Genomic DNA, 16,547 nt, shown 5'->3' on the forward strand with positions numbered 1-16,547 from the left:
TTTTTATTGCTGTCATCACTATCGCTATTTTGTAATGGAACAGAAACGACCATAAGGCTGTTACTATAGTTGTCAGCTGCAGGACGGTATGTCAACAATATGGCGCCGTCCGGGGTTAGCGAATAAGGTAGATTGTATGTATGGTACTACCGTACTTTACTTTATTTATTTGTATTTTATGGTACTACAATAAGGTGCCTCCAGATTGTATGTGTTTTTCTATGCTCACCATTTTCCACCCCTTTTATTGTTTTCTGTGGCAAAAGAAACTACAGTTTCTACCACCAGGGTGCATACTGCCAATCGGCTCGTTTGAGATCAGCAAGTTCTGCGCAGATTCGCCCAGCGACTTGCTTGCCCGGTTGCATGATGGTTAGAAAAGTTGTCCGACTTGCTCCGCCTGCGTGAGCCACGGGTCTCTCGTGAGAGCGAGGCGGGCGCAGTTGCTCTCCACCAACTGCGCCCGACTGCACAGCTCAGAGGATGACGAGAAACGCGTCGAGCTGAGCGCCCGTTGGTTCAACACAGGTGCGTCGCAAACCCACAGTGAAGTTTTTCATTTACAAGTATTGCAAAAAAAAAAGGGGATGGGTGACTTCCTGTATCTTTCAGGTGGTGTCTTGGGGGGGGTCTGTAATTGTGTATTTTGACTGCTCTGTCGGCTGGAGATTTGATACGAAATGCTCATCAAATATTTGTCAGTGACACAATAGTGCCTTTTTCACAGCAGCCATTTTGTGTTTAAAATGCAGGAAGTAACACAGGTGCACCAAAACATTAAGTAGGGTTTCCAACTTCCAGTGCATTAATTCATGTGTTCACCCTGCCTTTTAGACACAAAATGGCTGCTGTGAAACAGGCCCATCGGCTCAAGGTGTGCACGCCCGATTTTCCATTTATTTTCGACAGAATTTCCTTATTGTTGAGTGAAATAGAAAGCAATGTATAGATAGGTCTCAGAGGTCTCAGAGGTCTCAGACTAAAAAGCATGACAAAATCATCATAATTTTGTAGGCCAACAAATTGTGCAAAAACTCAAAGGGGGGGTACCGACTTTTCCACAGCACTGTATGGGAAGCTGTTATACAGAAGCTCCTGTGAGAAAACGCCTTTACTTTAGCAGGATGGTTGTTTTGAGGCGACATGGAGCAGAGAGGATTCAATTTAAGAAGGGTACAGAACATTCAATAGTCATTTCATCTGCTCACTGTGCGCGTGTGTGTGTGTGTGTGTGTGTGTGTGTGTGTGTGTGTGTGTGTGTGTGTGTGTGTGTGTGTGTGTGTGTGTGTGCGCGTGTGTGTGTGTGTGTGTGTGTGTATCAATGTGTGGGTTTTGGATTGTTGTTTATGAGTGGTTAGTCTTGGAGTACGACTGCAGGCACAGGAGGTTAGTGTTAGTTGGGGCTTCGTGTTAGTGTGTGTGTGTGTGTGGGCGGGGCTTGACTCACCGCTTTGCAGAGTTGAGCGTCCTCCGGACAGCACGCCCAGAGGCAACGTGCCGGTGGGTGTCAGCCCCTTCAACTGTAGCACGCTCTCATTCTCCTCCCTGTCGCTCACACACGCACGCACGCACACACACACACACACACACACACGACATCATCATCTGCTGTTGGCAATTTAAGTCATTTTCCACACATTGATTTGATCAAGGAGGAGGATAGAGCATGTGATGTTGTCATGTCATAGACATTGTGACATCATCAGTGACATCACAATGTGGGACAAAAATTGAAACAAACAGAGCCCACTTACTCCCTTTTATGATCATGATGATGATAGATCAAAAAGCTGAGAAAAAAAATGCATTTTTGTTCAACAAGGTCCTTAAGTGTCTCTGAGGGCGGAGCCTGGCCGGTGTTACACCAAACTATGCAGCCCATATGATTTGCTTTCTCTCTCTGGTCACAGCTGTGTTACACCAAACTATGCAGCCCATATGATTTGCTTTCTCTCTCTGGTCACAGCTGTGTTACACCAAACTATGCAGCCCATATGATTTGCTTTCTCTCTCTGGTCACAGCTGTGTTACACCAAACTATGCAGCCCATATGATTTGCTTTCTCTCTCTGGTCACAGCTGTGTTACACCAAACTATGCAGCCCATATGATTTGCTTTCTCTCTCTGGTCACAGCTGTGTTACACCAAACTATGCAGCCCATATGATTTGCTTTCTCTCTCTGGTCACAGCTGTGTTACACCAAACTATGCAGCCCATATGATTTGCTTTCTCTCTCTGGTCACAGCTGTGTTACACCAAACTATGCAGCCCATAGGATTTGCTTTCTCTCTCTGGTCACAGCTGTGTTACACCAAACTATGCAGCCCATATGATTTGCTTTCTCTCTCTGGTCACAGCTGTGTTACACCAAACTATGCAGCCCATATGATTTGCTTTCTCTCTCTGGTCACAGCTGTGTTACACCAAACTATGCAGCCCATAGGATTTGCTTTCTCTCTCTGGTCACAGCTGTGTTACACCAAACTATGCAGCCCATAGGATTTGCTTTCTCTCTCTGGTCACAGCTGTGTTACACCAAACTATGCAGCCCATATGATTTGCTTTCTCTCTGGTCACAGCTGTGTTACACCAAACTATGCAGCCCATATGATTTGCTTTCTCTCTCTGGTCACAGCTGTGTTACACCAAACTATGCAGGCCATATGATTTGCTTTCTCTCTCTGGTCACAGCTGTGTTACACCAAACTATGCAGCCCATATGATTTGCTTTCTCTCTCTGGTCACAGCTGTGTTACACCAAACTATGCAGCCCATATGATTTGCTTTCTCTCTCTGGTCACAGCTGTGTTACACCAAACTATGCAGCCCATATGATTTGCTTTCTCTCTCTGGTCACAGCTGTGTTACACCAAACTATGCAGCCCATAGGATTTGCTTTCTCTCTCTGGTCACAGCTGTGTTACACCAAACTATGCAGCCCATATGATTTGCTTTCTCTCTGGTCACAGCTGTGTTACACCAAACTATGCAGCCCATATGATTTGCTTTCTCTCTCTGGTCACAGCTGTGTTACACCAAACTATGCAGCCCATATGATTTGCTTTCTCTCTCTGGTCACAGCTGTGTTACACCAAACTATGCAGCCCATATGATTTGCTTTCTCTCTCTGGTCACAGCTGTGTTACACCAAACTATGCAGCCCATATGATTTGCTTTCTCTCTCTGGTCACAGCTGTGTTACACCAAACTATGCAGCCCATATGATTTGCTTTCTCTCTGGTCACAGCTGTGTTACACCAAACTATGCAGCCCATATGATTTGCTTTCTCTCTGGTCACAGCTGTGTTACACCAAACTATGCAGCCCATATGATTTGCTTTCTCTCTCTGGTCACAGCTGTGTTACACCAAACTATGCAGCCCATATGATTTGCTTTCTCTCTCTGGTCACAGCTGTGTTACACCAAACTATGCAGCCCATATGATTTGCTTTCTCTCTCTGGTCACAGCTGTGTTACACCAAACTATGCAGCCCATATGATTTGCTTTCTCTCTGGTCACAGCTGTGTTACACCAAACTATGCAGCCCATATGATTTGCTTTCTCTCTCTGGTCACAGCTGTGTTACACCAAACTATGCAGCCCATATGATTTGCTTTCTCTCTCTGGTCACAGCTGTGTTACACCAAACTATGCAGCCCATATGATTTGCTTTCTCTCTCTGGTCACAGCTGTGTTACACCAAACTATGCAGCCCATATGATTTGCTTTCTCTCTCTGGTCACAGCTGTGTTACACCAAACTATGCAGCCCATATGATTTGCTTTCTCTCTCTGGTCACAGCTGTGTTACACCAAACTATGCAGCCCATATGATTTGCTTTCTCTCTCTGGTCACAGCTGTGTTACACCAAACTATGCAGCCCATATGATTTGCTTTCTCTCTCTGGTCACAGCTGTGTTACACCAAACTATGCAGCCCATAGGATTTGCTTTCTCTCTCTGGTCACAGCTGTGTTACACCAAACTATGCAGCCCATATGATTTGCTTTCTCTCTGGTCACAGCTGTGTTACACCAAACTATGCAGCCCATATGATTTGCTTTCTCTCTCTGGTCACAGCTGTGTTACACCAAACTATGCAGCCCATAGGATTTGCTTTCTCTCTCTGGTCACAGCTGTGTTACACCAAACTATGCAGCCCATATGATTTGCTTTCTCTCTCTGGTCACAGCTGTGTTACACCAAACTATGCAGCCCATATGATTTGCTTTCTCTCTCTGGTCACAGCTGTGTTACACCAAACTATGCAGCCCATAGGATTTGCTTTCTCTCTCTGGTCACAGCTGTGTTACACCAAACTATGCAGCCCATATGATTTGCTTTCTCTCTGGTCACAGCTGTGTTACACCAAACTATGCAGCCCATATGATTTGCTTTCTCTCTCTGGTCACAGCTGTGTTACACCAAACTATGCAGCCCATAGGATTTGCTTTCTCTCTCTGGTCACAGCTGTGTTACACCAAACTATGCAGCCCATATGATTTGCTTTCTCTCTGGTCACAGCTGTGTTACACCAAACTATGCAGCCCATATGATTTGCTTTCTCTCTCTGGTCACAGCTGTGTTACACCAAACTATGCAGCCCATATGATTTGCTTTCTCTCTCTGGTCACAGCTGTGTTACACCAAACTATGCAGCCCATATGATTTGCTTTCTCTCTCTGGTCACAGCTGTGTTACACCAAACTATGCAGCCCATATGATTTGCTTTCTCTCTCTGGTCACAGCTGTGTTACACCAAACTATGCAGCCCATATGATTTGCTTTCTCTCTCTGGTCACAGCTGTGTTACACCAAACTATGCAGCCCATATGATTTGCTTTCTCTCTCTGGTCACAGCTGTGTTACACCAAACTATGCAGCCCATATGATTTGCTTTCTCTCTCTGGTCACAGCTTTCACCGTTGCCTTTCAAGGCCTCGGAAATCTCATCACTTTGTTTGGGAACAGAACAGGAGCATTTCATAACCTTGTACAAGACTGAAGGAGGACAAATGTAAGTCACGCAAAAAGCCATTAACCTTTGACTAAAGTGGAGCAAGACTGAAAAAATGGTTACAATGAAGGAGTCGCTCAATAGTAATCCAGAATAGATCAGTGAAACACTTTACAATAGCGCTTTTTAGATTTATTTTGATTAGAATAGATCCTTTTAGATCTATTTACTTATACTAATTTGAGCCTTTCTTTGATAAGGTTGAGATTACGAATTCCCCCCCAAGTGAGTCCTGTACAGGAATGCAGCATCAAGACAAACTGACTGCTTGAAAGATTCAGGTTTAAAGTAGTGACAGAGCACTGGAAACCCTTCAGAAAAATACAAAATACATGACAGACACACACCTGAGCACAGAGAAGACGCGGGCCATCTTTCCAATGGCGCGGATCTTATTTCTGATCACCTCCTTCCTGACGGCAGGAGTTCCGCCTGGAAAAAAGAGAAAGGGGGAGATGAGTTGGGGGAATTAAATGATAGAAAATTTGAAATCAGACAGAAAACTCTGGAAATCACCCAGAAAAATATTCTGCACTTCACAAACCGCACTGTAAATTACCCCAAGGCACAGCACGGTTCACATGTGTAGGCTAGTTTGTAATGTCTTTTTTATGTTCCTTTTATTTTGTTATTATTTCCCATGAACACGGAAGTGCTTTTATTTTGAAAAAACAGTAGGCATAGGTAACGGACGCAACTTGACGGGTGCAGTAGTAACGTCAACACAGAGAACAAGGAGAAGCATGAACGGGGGGGAGAGTGTGGGAGTTTAGCTCCACTCCAGAGTGCAATAATAATAACAACTCCATTTATTTGGTTCAATGTTCACGTCATTGAACTACAATATTTGCATGAGCAGAGACGTTCCACTTTCAAATTGAGTGCAGAGAATACGGCAAAGAGACGGGAGCTGTAACCAGGAAGTAGCATACCAGGAAGTAGTGAACCAGGAAGTGAAATAAGCCAGAGCGCCTCTTAGGGTGTAGTGGTTGGGGTGGTGGAGGTGTAACACACTCACCTTTCACACCGGCGGCCCGTGTTCAACTCCCAGCATGTCTAAAGCCTACATGGCATTGCATTCTTAGACATTGCCGTTTGCTTTTATTTGGTATGTTACATACAATTGGCTAAATTATTAGTTAATTCAGAGTTAGATTATATTGGAGCAGCCAGCCATTTTTTTTTTTTTTGCCGGAAGTCGTCACACGACCACACAACTGGGTCAAATGGGTGTGGCTACATAAGGTGAATAAGACGCACCGCTCTCCAATCTAGACTTTGGCGTAAACATTGCACATACACGGGCTTCCGGATAGTGCAGCGGTAGATTCCCTGCCTACCAACACGAGGGTCGCAGGTTCGATAGCCGCCTGTTACCTCCGGCTTGGTCACTGGTCCATGCTGGCACAATTGTCCGTGTCTGTGGGTGGGAAGCCACAATAGTGCCTCCTCTGGTCATTGGGGAGGAGAGGGCCTGTTCAGAAGGGGAAGGGGAAGGGAACTGGGGGGACTAACGTGATCCTCCCATGCGCTACGTCCTGCCGGTGAAACCCCTCGCCAGGGCAGGTTAAAAGAAGCGGCCGGCGCCTGCACATGTATCGGAGGAAGCATGGTGCTAGTCTACAACTCTCCCCAGATCGGCAGAGGGGGTGGAGCAACGACGAGCGGGATAGACTGGGTTGCCCATCTCCCGAATAGCTAAAGGTACCAGTGTTATCTTCAGATACAACGGTGTATCCCCAGACTCCACCCACAGCCCCCATCCTAGTCATCACAGTGACCGCTTTCAGACAGACACGGTTCTGGTTCTGGTTCTGTTCTGGAGTCTCAGAACCTTGGTGCTTTCTGGCGAACCAGCCCGTGTTCACACCAGTTTAAGCGGAACCAAAGTGGGAGGACATTATTCGGTAGTCCATCAGTTTTTTTATGTTTATTAATTATTTGATCTGGCGTTCGATTGAACCCAGCCTTGGCCATCTCTTACGCAAGTTCGGCATACGACTTGCTCTTTCTCGTACTGCTTTCTAGCTTTTCTTGAGATTCGGTAGATGCCCAAATCGCCACTAAACATTTGGTTTCCTCAGCAGACCACTGCAAATTATTTTTCTCCATGTTGTCACTGCCTTCTTCTCCTTCCTGCTCGTTTTCACAGCCTAGAATGAGACACGCCCACTGATGATGTCACGGTTCCCAAGGAAAAAAACATACATTTTTTGGTTCTGGTGAGAACCAACTTTTCAAGTTCAGAAACCAATTATTTCTTCGGTCTGAACGCGCCGGCCGGTTCAAATTTGGGTTCGGGAACCGGAACCGGCACGGAGCCCTGCCGGTGTGAAAGCCCTACGTGTGGAGTCCTGCTGCCACTAACCGCAGCTCGACTTGGGGAGATCAATTCAATTCAATTCAATCCACCAGCGTATCTAATATAGAAAGGAGCCGTATGGCGGCGGGCAGCACTGCTGCAGGGGAGACATCTGAGCAGGCTTTTTTTGCTCCACGGCATGCGGGTGGCATACGCTCCGGGGACAAAATACTAGAAGCTAGCAACAGATTGCAGAGGCAGTGTGTGGCGCTGGCACCGGGCCACGCTCTGTGGGTAAACACGGCATTGCACTGGCATGGACTCGCACACAGCCGGGCGAGGAGAGGACGGCGTATCGCTGCCCCAAAGCTTTACTGGCCCTTTGATACCCATCTATTTTCAGCTAATGCAGCCGCCCACGCTCACGCCTGCGGCGCTCACTGCTCAAGACCACGCCCACGCTCACTGCTCAAGACCACGCCCACTGCTCAAGACCACGCCCACGCTCACTGCTCAAGACCACGCCCACGCTCACTGCTCAAGACCACGCCCACGCTCACTGCTCAAGACCACGCCCACTGCTCAAGACCACGCCCACGCTCACTGCTCAAGACCACGCCCACTGCTCAAGACCACGCCCACGCTCACTGCTCAAGACGACGCCCACGCTCACTGCTCAAGACCACGCCCACGCTCACTGCTCAAGACGACGCCCACGCTCACTGCTCAAGACCACGCCCACGCTCACTGCTCAAGACCACGCCCACGCCCACGCTCACTGCTCAAGACCACGCCCACGCTCACTGCTCAAGACCACGCCCACGCTCACTGCTCAAGACCACGCCCACGCTCACTGCTCAAGACGACGCCCACGCTCACTGCTCAAGACCACGCCCACGCTCACTGCTCAAGACCACGCCCACGCCCACGCTCACTGCTCAAGACCACGCCCACGCCCACGCTCACTGCTCAAGACCACGCCCACGCTCACTGCTCAAGACCACGCCCACGCTCACTGCTCAAGACGACGCCCACGCCCACGCTCACTGCTCAAGACCACGCCCACGCTCACTGCTCAAGACCACGCCCACGCCCACGCTCACTGCTCAAGACCACGCCCACGCCCGCGCTCCCTGCTTAAGACGACGCTGCAGCATCAACAAATCATTAACTCCACTTCCTCAAAAGGTTGAGTTCCTCTTCTGTAGTTTGCACTGTGTTGAAGTGTGTTATGTGTAAAAGAGTGGTTCATCCTGCCTGGTTGCTTGCCAAGTCTCCCCCCCCCCTCCTCCTCCCAAACTGAGGCATGAGGCTTGTGAGCCAACTGCTGTCTCACTGATGGGCATTTTGCAGGCTTCTTTGACTTCATCTTTGACTGTGACGGCTCAGTCACTGGTCAATAATGACACAGTATAACCTGCTGTACCTGTCCCAGAATGGAAAATAGTACAAAAAATACCACATCACGGATTGGCAATCTACACAAATACCCATGGAGTGCGAGTCTCGCACCTTCTGCCTCCTACCTATAGAGACAGTCGGCATGTGCGGGAACGCCGACAAAATGTTATACGGCTGGCGCGCGAGTGGGGTAAAACCCGCCCATTAGTGATGCGCGGGCCGCAGTTATAACCGCGCTGACCACGGATATCCCGCCCCGTGGGCGGGCTGGATCATAAAAATAAACATTCGGATTAATAGCGGATGGGTTGCGGGCGGTTGAAACGATGCATCATTAATGAGGAAAAATAATATTAATTACGTTCTCTAGTCTATGAACGTATTTTAAGCTAAATTTTTCGTCAGGCACAGTCTTAGTCGCCTATTGTAGATCCCCCAAAGGACCCACGGCCGTAAACAAAACAATAGCCATGTGCTAGGTCGGTAGGCTCCACTTTTCGTCCATATATGGTCAATGATGTCACCCTAAAAAAAGGAGTCTCCGCTGAAGACGTGTTTGAAGAGAAGACGCGTTTGTATTTTCCCATACAATGAGGCAATCAAGTAAACTAAACTTAAAGCTATAGCGTTAGCCGAGTAAACTACATGAGGGCAAGTGGTGGACTGGACATAATACAGCATGGAAGTTTATTTGAAGTCTTGGACTGCAGCAGAAACCGTAAGTTCGCTCCTTTTATAGCGTTTATAGCGTCGGGTGTGTGGGTGTTATGCATCAATTTAAATTTTTCCTATTCGGAAGTAGGATGTTTCCCGGTTCCTAGTCGGTGTGTCACGCGACTAGAATTTCTAACTTCGATACCGATACCCAGGAAACTATCGATACTCGATACAAACTGTGATCCGCAGGGCTCCGCCAGAGAATTTTTTTTTTAAGACAACAGTTTTTACATAATACACATTAACCCCGAGGAGAAGCCAGATTGGGCCGATTTTCGGAAATGTTGCATTATTTGGGAAATATCACAATTTTGAACATTTTCTTTCAGAGACTGCACAGCAGGCTCAGTTTTAAAGCCAGAGGGAAGTTTCTGGTATCCTATGAAACTAGAAGACCTAATGAATCGATTTGTACCAACCATGTCATGCTAGTTTGTCAGGAAGGTAGCTAAATAACACTCCAAATTTAGGCTAAATTTTGGCGAGGGAAAAAAAAACATTTACAAAGGGGTGCTCTTTTTCACAGCCTAATGGAGGCATGTGTGTGTGTGTGTGTGTGTGTGTGTGTGTGTGTGTGTGTGTGTGTGTGTGTGTGTGTGTGTGTGTCTCCGTTTTGAACCAGCTAGTAGCCTTATTGTCATTTAGCCTTTCTGCTGCTATTGCATGGTTAGATGATAAAAGTCCAAGTGGTCCCTGGGAAAGTTGGTTTTGTACCTAGTGGTACTTGGACGGAAATGTTTGGGAACCCCTGATCTAGATAAAACTTGTTAAAAACTTTGCACTGACACAGCAGATTACACTCGCTCTATTCATCAGCCTATCAGAACATTCTGAGCTTGTTGAAGCAATAGATACCCACCAATGATAGGGAGGGGAAATCTTTGGTACGTTTGATTTTTCATGAAGAGAAAGCGCTGCTGATGTTGTTGCAAATGAGTATTGTATTCGTTTCAAATTGCTGTGTGGTCTTACCCTCGCATGTGTCGTCCCCTTCTGACATGAGCTCGTCATCGGAGCAGATGTTCAACACGTTCACCAGCATCTCTGTCACTGCAGGGACACATGTCATGACACACACACATTTCTCTGTCACTGCAGGGACACGTCATGACATACACACATTTCTGTCACTGCAGCGACACATGTCATGACACACACACATCTCTCTGTCACTGCAGGACGTCATGACATACACACATTTCTGTCACTGCAGCGACACATGTCATGACACACACACATCTCTCTGTCACTGCAGGACGTCATGACATACACACATTTCTGTCACTGCAGCGACACATGTCATGACATACACACATTTCTGTCACTGCAGGGACACATGTAATGACACACACACACATTTCTCTGTCACTGCAGGGACACGTCATGACATACACACATTTCTGTCACTGCGGGGACACCTGTCATGACACACACACACATTTCTCTGTCACTGCAGGGACACATGTCATGACATACACACACATTTCTCTGTCACTGCGGGGACACATGTCATGACATACACACACATTTCTCTGTCACTGCGGGGACACCTGTCATGACATACACACACATTTCTCTGTCACTGCAGGGACACATGTCATGATGACATACACACACATTTCTCTGTCACTGCAGGGACACATGTCATGACATACACACATATTTCTCTGTCACTGCAGGGACACATGTCATGACATACACACATATTTCTCTGTCACTGCAGGGACACATGTCATGACACACATACACATTTCTCTGTCACTGCAGGGACACGTCATGACGCACACACATTTCTCTGTCACTGCAGGGACACATGTCATGACATACACACACATTTCTCTGTCACTGCAGGGACACATGTCATGACACACACACACATTTCTCTGTCACTGCAGGGACACATGTCATGACATACACACACATTTCTCTGTCACTGCGGGGACACATGACATACACACACATTTGCAAGTCAATTCCCATGTAGAGGACAGGGATGGTGTTGGTCTGTACATGGGCAAATGTAAACGCAAAACATGTACAAATGTGTAAATGTACAGATATCCCAAGATTTCATCTGGTAAATTAACACATTGTGCAGTTAATGTGGAAGGAAACCTATCATCACAGTCATTGAGACAGTGATGGCATATATTGTGTAATATACAGTAGCTAGCTGTGCAACTGAAGGTTGTTTAGTGAACTGTGATACAGTGGAACCTTATTAATAGCCACATAGTTGACTTATGGTCGACTCTTTCAAATTGTAGGCCTGCGAGAGGCAAGCGTGTGCATGTAGGGATATATATCAGTGTTTCCCCTAGAAAAAATGTTCAGGCCTGGAGGGATTTCGAAACGTCCCCCGACCGCAACGGTGGGGCCCTCGCTGGCGACGCTAAACTTTTAGCTAACCTGTTCGCATCTATGTTCACAATGGCATCCCAAGTATCATCATACTATTATGGGATGCGATGCGAACAGTTGTATTATGGGATGTGCATTTCCCAGGCAATGATACACGTTGACACGTTTTGGAACAGCGCCGCACGCTGGCACAATGCTCCTAAAAGCAAAATGCTTATTGTTTTGAATGATTTGGCATCTTCTATAGTCAACACCAGTATTGTTGTATCTGGACAGAATGCAGTCACTGTCAGATCCACCCTCAGTCCATGACGCTTCAACTAGAAGAGTATCTAGGAAAGGCAGAAAACTGACAAGACTGTACTGTGACCTCTGACCTTTCTCTCCAACGAAGGGCAGAGACCAGGTGAAGACGTCCATGAAGTTGGGCAGCCAGTAGGGATGGGGAGAGCAGTTGAACTGCCGGATGTTCATCACATTATTCTCATACTTCAGCACCGCCGCTGAGGAAAAATCACCCCCACACACACACACACACACACACACACACACACACGCGCGCGCACACACACACACACACAGAATTCATAAACCCTGTGTTCATACAGTTCCTAGTCCTATAATAAAATTGCCTAGGTGGGCGGGCGGTCTCTGTCAGTCACATTTTGTGTCACAAACGTGACACGTTTGTCCGATACCACGCCACCCCGCCACACACACATTAACCACCGAAGCGCCAGCTCATACGACATTAGCAAACACAACACACACACACCAAGAGGCCAGAATCTTGTATAGTTTCCAATAGACCGAATCACTGTGACGTCAGTCACTTCGGGTACACAACTGGCGATAGATTTGAACTGCGGAGATATCTGCAAACGTATTTATTGTTTATTTATAGGGATGCACCGATTGCCATTTTCTTGGCCGATTCCGATTTCCGATTTTTGAATAGTCTGACTTGCCGATACCGATTTTTGCCGATTCCGATTTTTTTTTCTAAAAACAACAATTGACAGCTTACACAAACGTTTTTGTAACTTTGTTTGAAAATGAAGATTCATAGAACAATTCTTACATCTAATGGGGATCCAAATAATCTTATCTTATCATTTGCATGAAGTAGGACCATCTCACTCAAACACATCTCAAAATAAAAGTGTTCCAGGTTAGGCTACTGGACAGAGCTTTTTTGTGCAAATACAATGAATACAAAAATTAAATTAAATCCAATAGCCTACATCCCACAGCTATCATGCATTTACTTTTCCAAAAGAAAACAGGTGCAACAGAACATCAAAATGATCCATGGACAAGGAGTTTATAGCCTGGCTCCAGACCAGTCCTCTTGAGTAGAGGGGAAATGAGTTTATGAGTTACAGTAACGATCTTCAGTCTGAATATCAGGCGGAGTTTACACACAGTCCGAAGTTTGGTATGCGTATTTTTATCTGCCATCCGAAAAAATATCGTCACGCACAGAAATGCTTGCACACTTGTGAGTCCGATGCATTTTTATTATTATGTCCGTCGTTCTATTTGCAATACGAAACAAACAAATAGGGCTCTATTCTCCCACAGGCCATCGGCGCTATTACGGGCCTTAACCGCAAAAAAACGTGCCTTGCGCCTGTTTCGGCAAGATAGCAATAGGCTTTAGGCTGCCAAATGCGCTTTAGGCCGAATGGGCGTGGCGCAGTCCCAAAGTGGGCGTGTCGGCGCTAAATACCAGCCTAGTCATATCTTGGGAGCTGGCGTACATTTAGCGCTTTGCGCTTTTGAAAAGCACGCCTATTCTGTGCCTTCACTGCTTCTTCTCTGTCACCCTTCTCTCTCTCTCTCTCTGAGTTCCCAGCATGCATTGTGTTTCTTCATTTCGCTACTAAATAGCCACCAAATGAGCCAAAATAGATATAAAAGGTAGTTCTAAATTAATGTGTAATGGTAACACAGCCTGCCATTGTCAACATTTCAATATTGGACCAAATCAAACATCGAAATGAAAATACCACCCTATGTGAAACATATATGTCCTCCTGGGCCTATATATACCCCTTGTGGAGTTAACGTGATTTAGAGAAGTAACAGCGGAACGCGCTTCGGAACGCGCTTCTAATGGCATCTGCTATACTGTGATGTTCCTCCAATAACTTGGCCATATTTCACATTTAGTTTTACAATAAAAACACATTTATGCAATGACTTGACATAATGTAGGGTATATTTATGTGCATCATCCTTCCTGCAGCAGGCGAGAGAAAATGATATCTTTCTGGACAAACTTTCACCAATCTAATAGGCTATATTTTTCTAGCTGATGCATAGAACATTATTTTCACTTTGATCTTGCTATAGTGTAGCGTATTTACATGCTTGCAGTATTGAAACTGCAGTTAGATTGGTTTGAGAAGCATAATAATATGGAATAATAGCCTATAATGCAGACAGACAGGCTGGATGAAGGGAGGGGGGGGGGGGCAGAGCGTTTGGCTTTCGTCTGGTTTTGCGGGATCACTGGAATTGGAGCTAAAAAGGCAAGCGTGCGATTCGTTTATTGCACTTATCCAATGAGCATGACGGTGCATAATTTTACGCCTAAAAGGCGTGGTTGTAATGCTTTGGGCTGCATCTAGCGCCAGCACGACGATATCAAGTGCGCCTTTCCACGCCCACTGCTTTGATCTGCGCCTGCCGCTCGGCCTAGAAACTGCGCCGATGCAACGATAGGGGCCATAGTCTCTCCTGTATCTACGTTACAACATGACTGACAGGCTGAGGCACCAGCGCTGATGTGGAATGGAAAAGGCAGGTCGGGTACTGGACACAATGCTCGCGTTCACCTCGCCAAGTCGGCTGTGCGCTGTGGCCGGGTGCAGCAGCACTGCTTCCCGGGTAGAGAGAGCAGAGAGAGGGGGGCCAGTGAGGTGAAGCGAGCCGCTCAGACTGGACTCCAGCCGAGCGGGACTCGGCCGCATCTCTGTCTCCACGGCTTATTTTCGACTTGCATGTGTGACAAACTGCGAGCTTTGTCTACTTCACTGACGGTGAAAAAAATTCACAACGAGGAAGGTATGCTGGCGTGTGTGGTGTGGTGGCTGGGTGCCTGTCTCGGTGCTTTGGGGTGCGCGCACGTCATGTGAAAATCGGCTCACAGAATCGGCTATTTAGAGTGACCGGAACAGATCACCGATCGAGGCCGATCACGTGAAAATCGGCCATTTCCGGTCACGTGCCGATCGATCGGTGCATCCCTATTTATTTACGTCATCATTTTCAGCCGTAACTGTACCATTTAAAGATACATACCACAGTTAAACACGGTGATCCAACCTATCTGACGTTTCTTCTGTGCTTATTTTATGTAGCCTACTGTGTTAGCGTCTTTTATCAACCAAATCTACAGTACCCAACAGTGACATCTCACCGCCGGTCAGACTAACTCAGTGGTTCCCAACCTTAGGCCTTGGCCACACTGATCCGTGGTGTCTGTCCGTGTGCGTTCATTTCTCTGTTCACTTCCATTCATTTTCAATGACAGCTGTCCGACTGTCCGTGGAGTACTCAGAAGCGTACGTATCCAGAAAATTTGCATACGTTTTGATGGACAGAAAATTGAAGAGGGATGAACTTTTTCTGGATGGACGTATCGGATGGTCGGATAGTCACTGTCCGTTTAGCCAATCAGAGTCGAGGTCTCGAGAGGAGGTGTTCCGAGATTTGTTTCAACTTTTCAAAGATGGCGGCCGAGGCAGTGAAGGAGGCTATAATTAATGCTGTGTACACCATCCTGCTGTTGTACAACGTGATAGTCAGTGTCACCGTCTGATTTCACCATCTAATCTGGTCATTCGGTGGCATTTTATTGCCACATAAGTAACGTAGTGCACAGAGCTAACAGCTAGCTGACGCCAGCTTTCTTCTTCTCTCGGTTTATAGGCGGGTCGCTGACACCTTCAAGGTGCTTACCGCCACCTGCTGTACAAGTAGGTTACTTGTACATGCAACGGACATAAATCTATCCGTCTATCCGTTCTGTCCATTTTCTGACGGATCAGAGTGGCCAAGGCCTTAGGGTCGCGACCTTAAGCGGGGTCGCCTGAAATTCAAATGGGGTCGCTTGCAATTAAAAATTAAAAAATAAAATAAAATAAAATAACACCACACACAATTTAAAACTAGAGAAGATGATTCGGGCCACTTGCGTTTTGGTTGTTTGTTTTAGTTCCGAGTTTAAAGTGAAAGTGATCATCTCTAAGTTTTGTTCTCTTGGGTGACACCTATGGCAATGAGTGGTAATTGCAGGTGAGATCCAAACAGTGTCAATGGGCTCACTATCAGATAGTGACTTTTTTATGAGAATGTTTGAGATTATAACTTTAAATCAGGATTCTGAGAATAAAGGCGGAATTCTGAAAATAAAGTCAGAACTTTGAGATTAAAGTCCGAATTCTCACATTAAAGTCTGAATTCTGACTGAGGGGAAAAAGAAGCATACATGTGACATCACTGACGATGTCACTGATGATGTTATCGACGGTGTACCGGAATTTGAATGTCTAGGGTCCCGAGTATAGATTTTTGTGACGTCAAAATCGGGTCACGAGCCAAAAAAGGTTGGGAACCCCTGGTTCTAACTAACTGCTAGTTTGGGGTAAACCTAAGCTGTCATTTCCTTTAGTCTGTGGCCCAACAGGTAAATAAGGTCTCCAAACTAACGTTAGCTATTAGTGTTGTTATTAATGCG

The 16,547-nt window shown here is 46.4% G+C and overlaps 1 protein-coding gene across 1 annotated transcript in view; it reads right to left on the reverse strand.

Moving 5' to 3' along the window:
- The window catches only part of ppp3ccb (protein phosphatase 3, catalytic subunit, gamma isozyme, b), a 58,298-nt gene that overhangs the window by 5,750 nt on the left and 36,001 nt on the right, over positions 1–16,547 (reverse strand). Inside the window, exons 9-12 of the mRNA XM_083641965.1 lie at positions 12,178–12,303; positions 10,412–10,489; positions 5,367–5,451; positions 1,448–1,545 (exon numbers count right to left, since the gene is read on the reverse strand). Of these exons, the coding sequence (XP_083498091.1) occupies positions 1,448–1,545; positions 5,367–5,451; positions 10,412–10,489; positions 12,178–12,303 (387 nt within the window). The remainder of the gene's footprint in view (positions 1–1,447; positions 1,546–5,366; positions 5,452–10,411; positions 10,490–12,177; positions 12,304–16,547) is intronic.

Source organism: Poromitra crassiceps (assembly GCF_964638095.1).
Source record: "Poromitra crassiceps genome assembly, chromosome: 8".
Lineage (NCBI taxonomy): Eukaryota > Metazoa > Chordata > Actinopteri > Beryciformes > Melamphaidae > Poromitra > Poromitra crassiceps.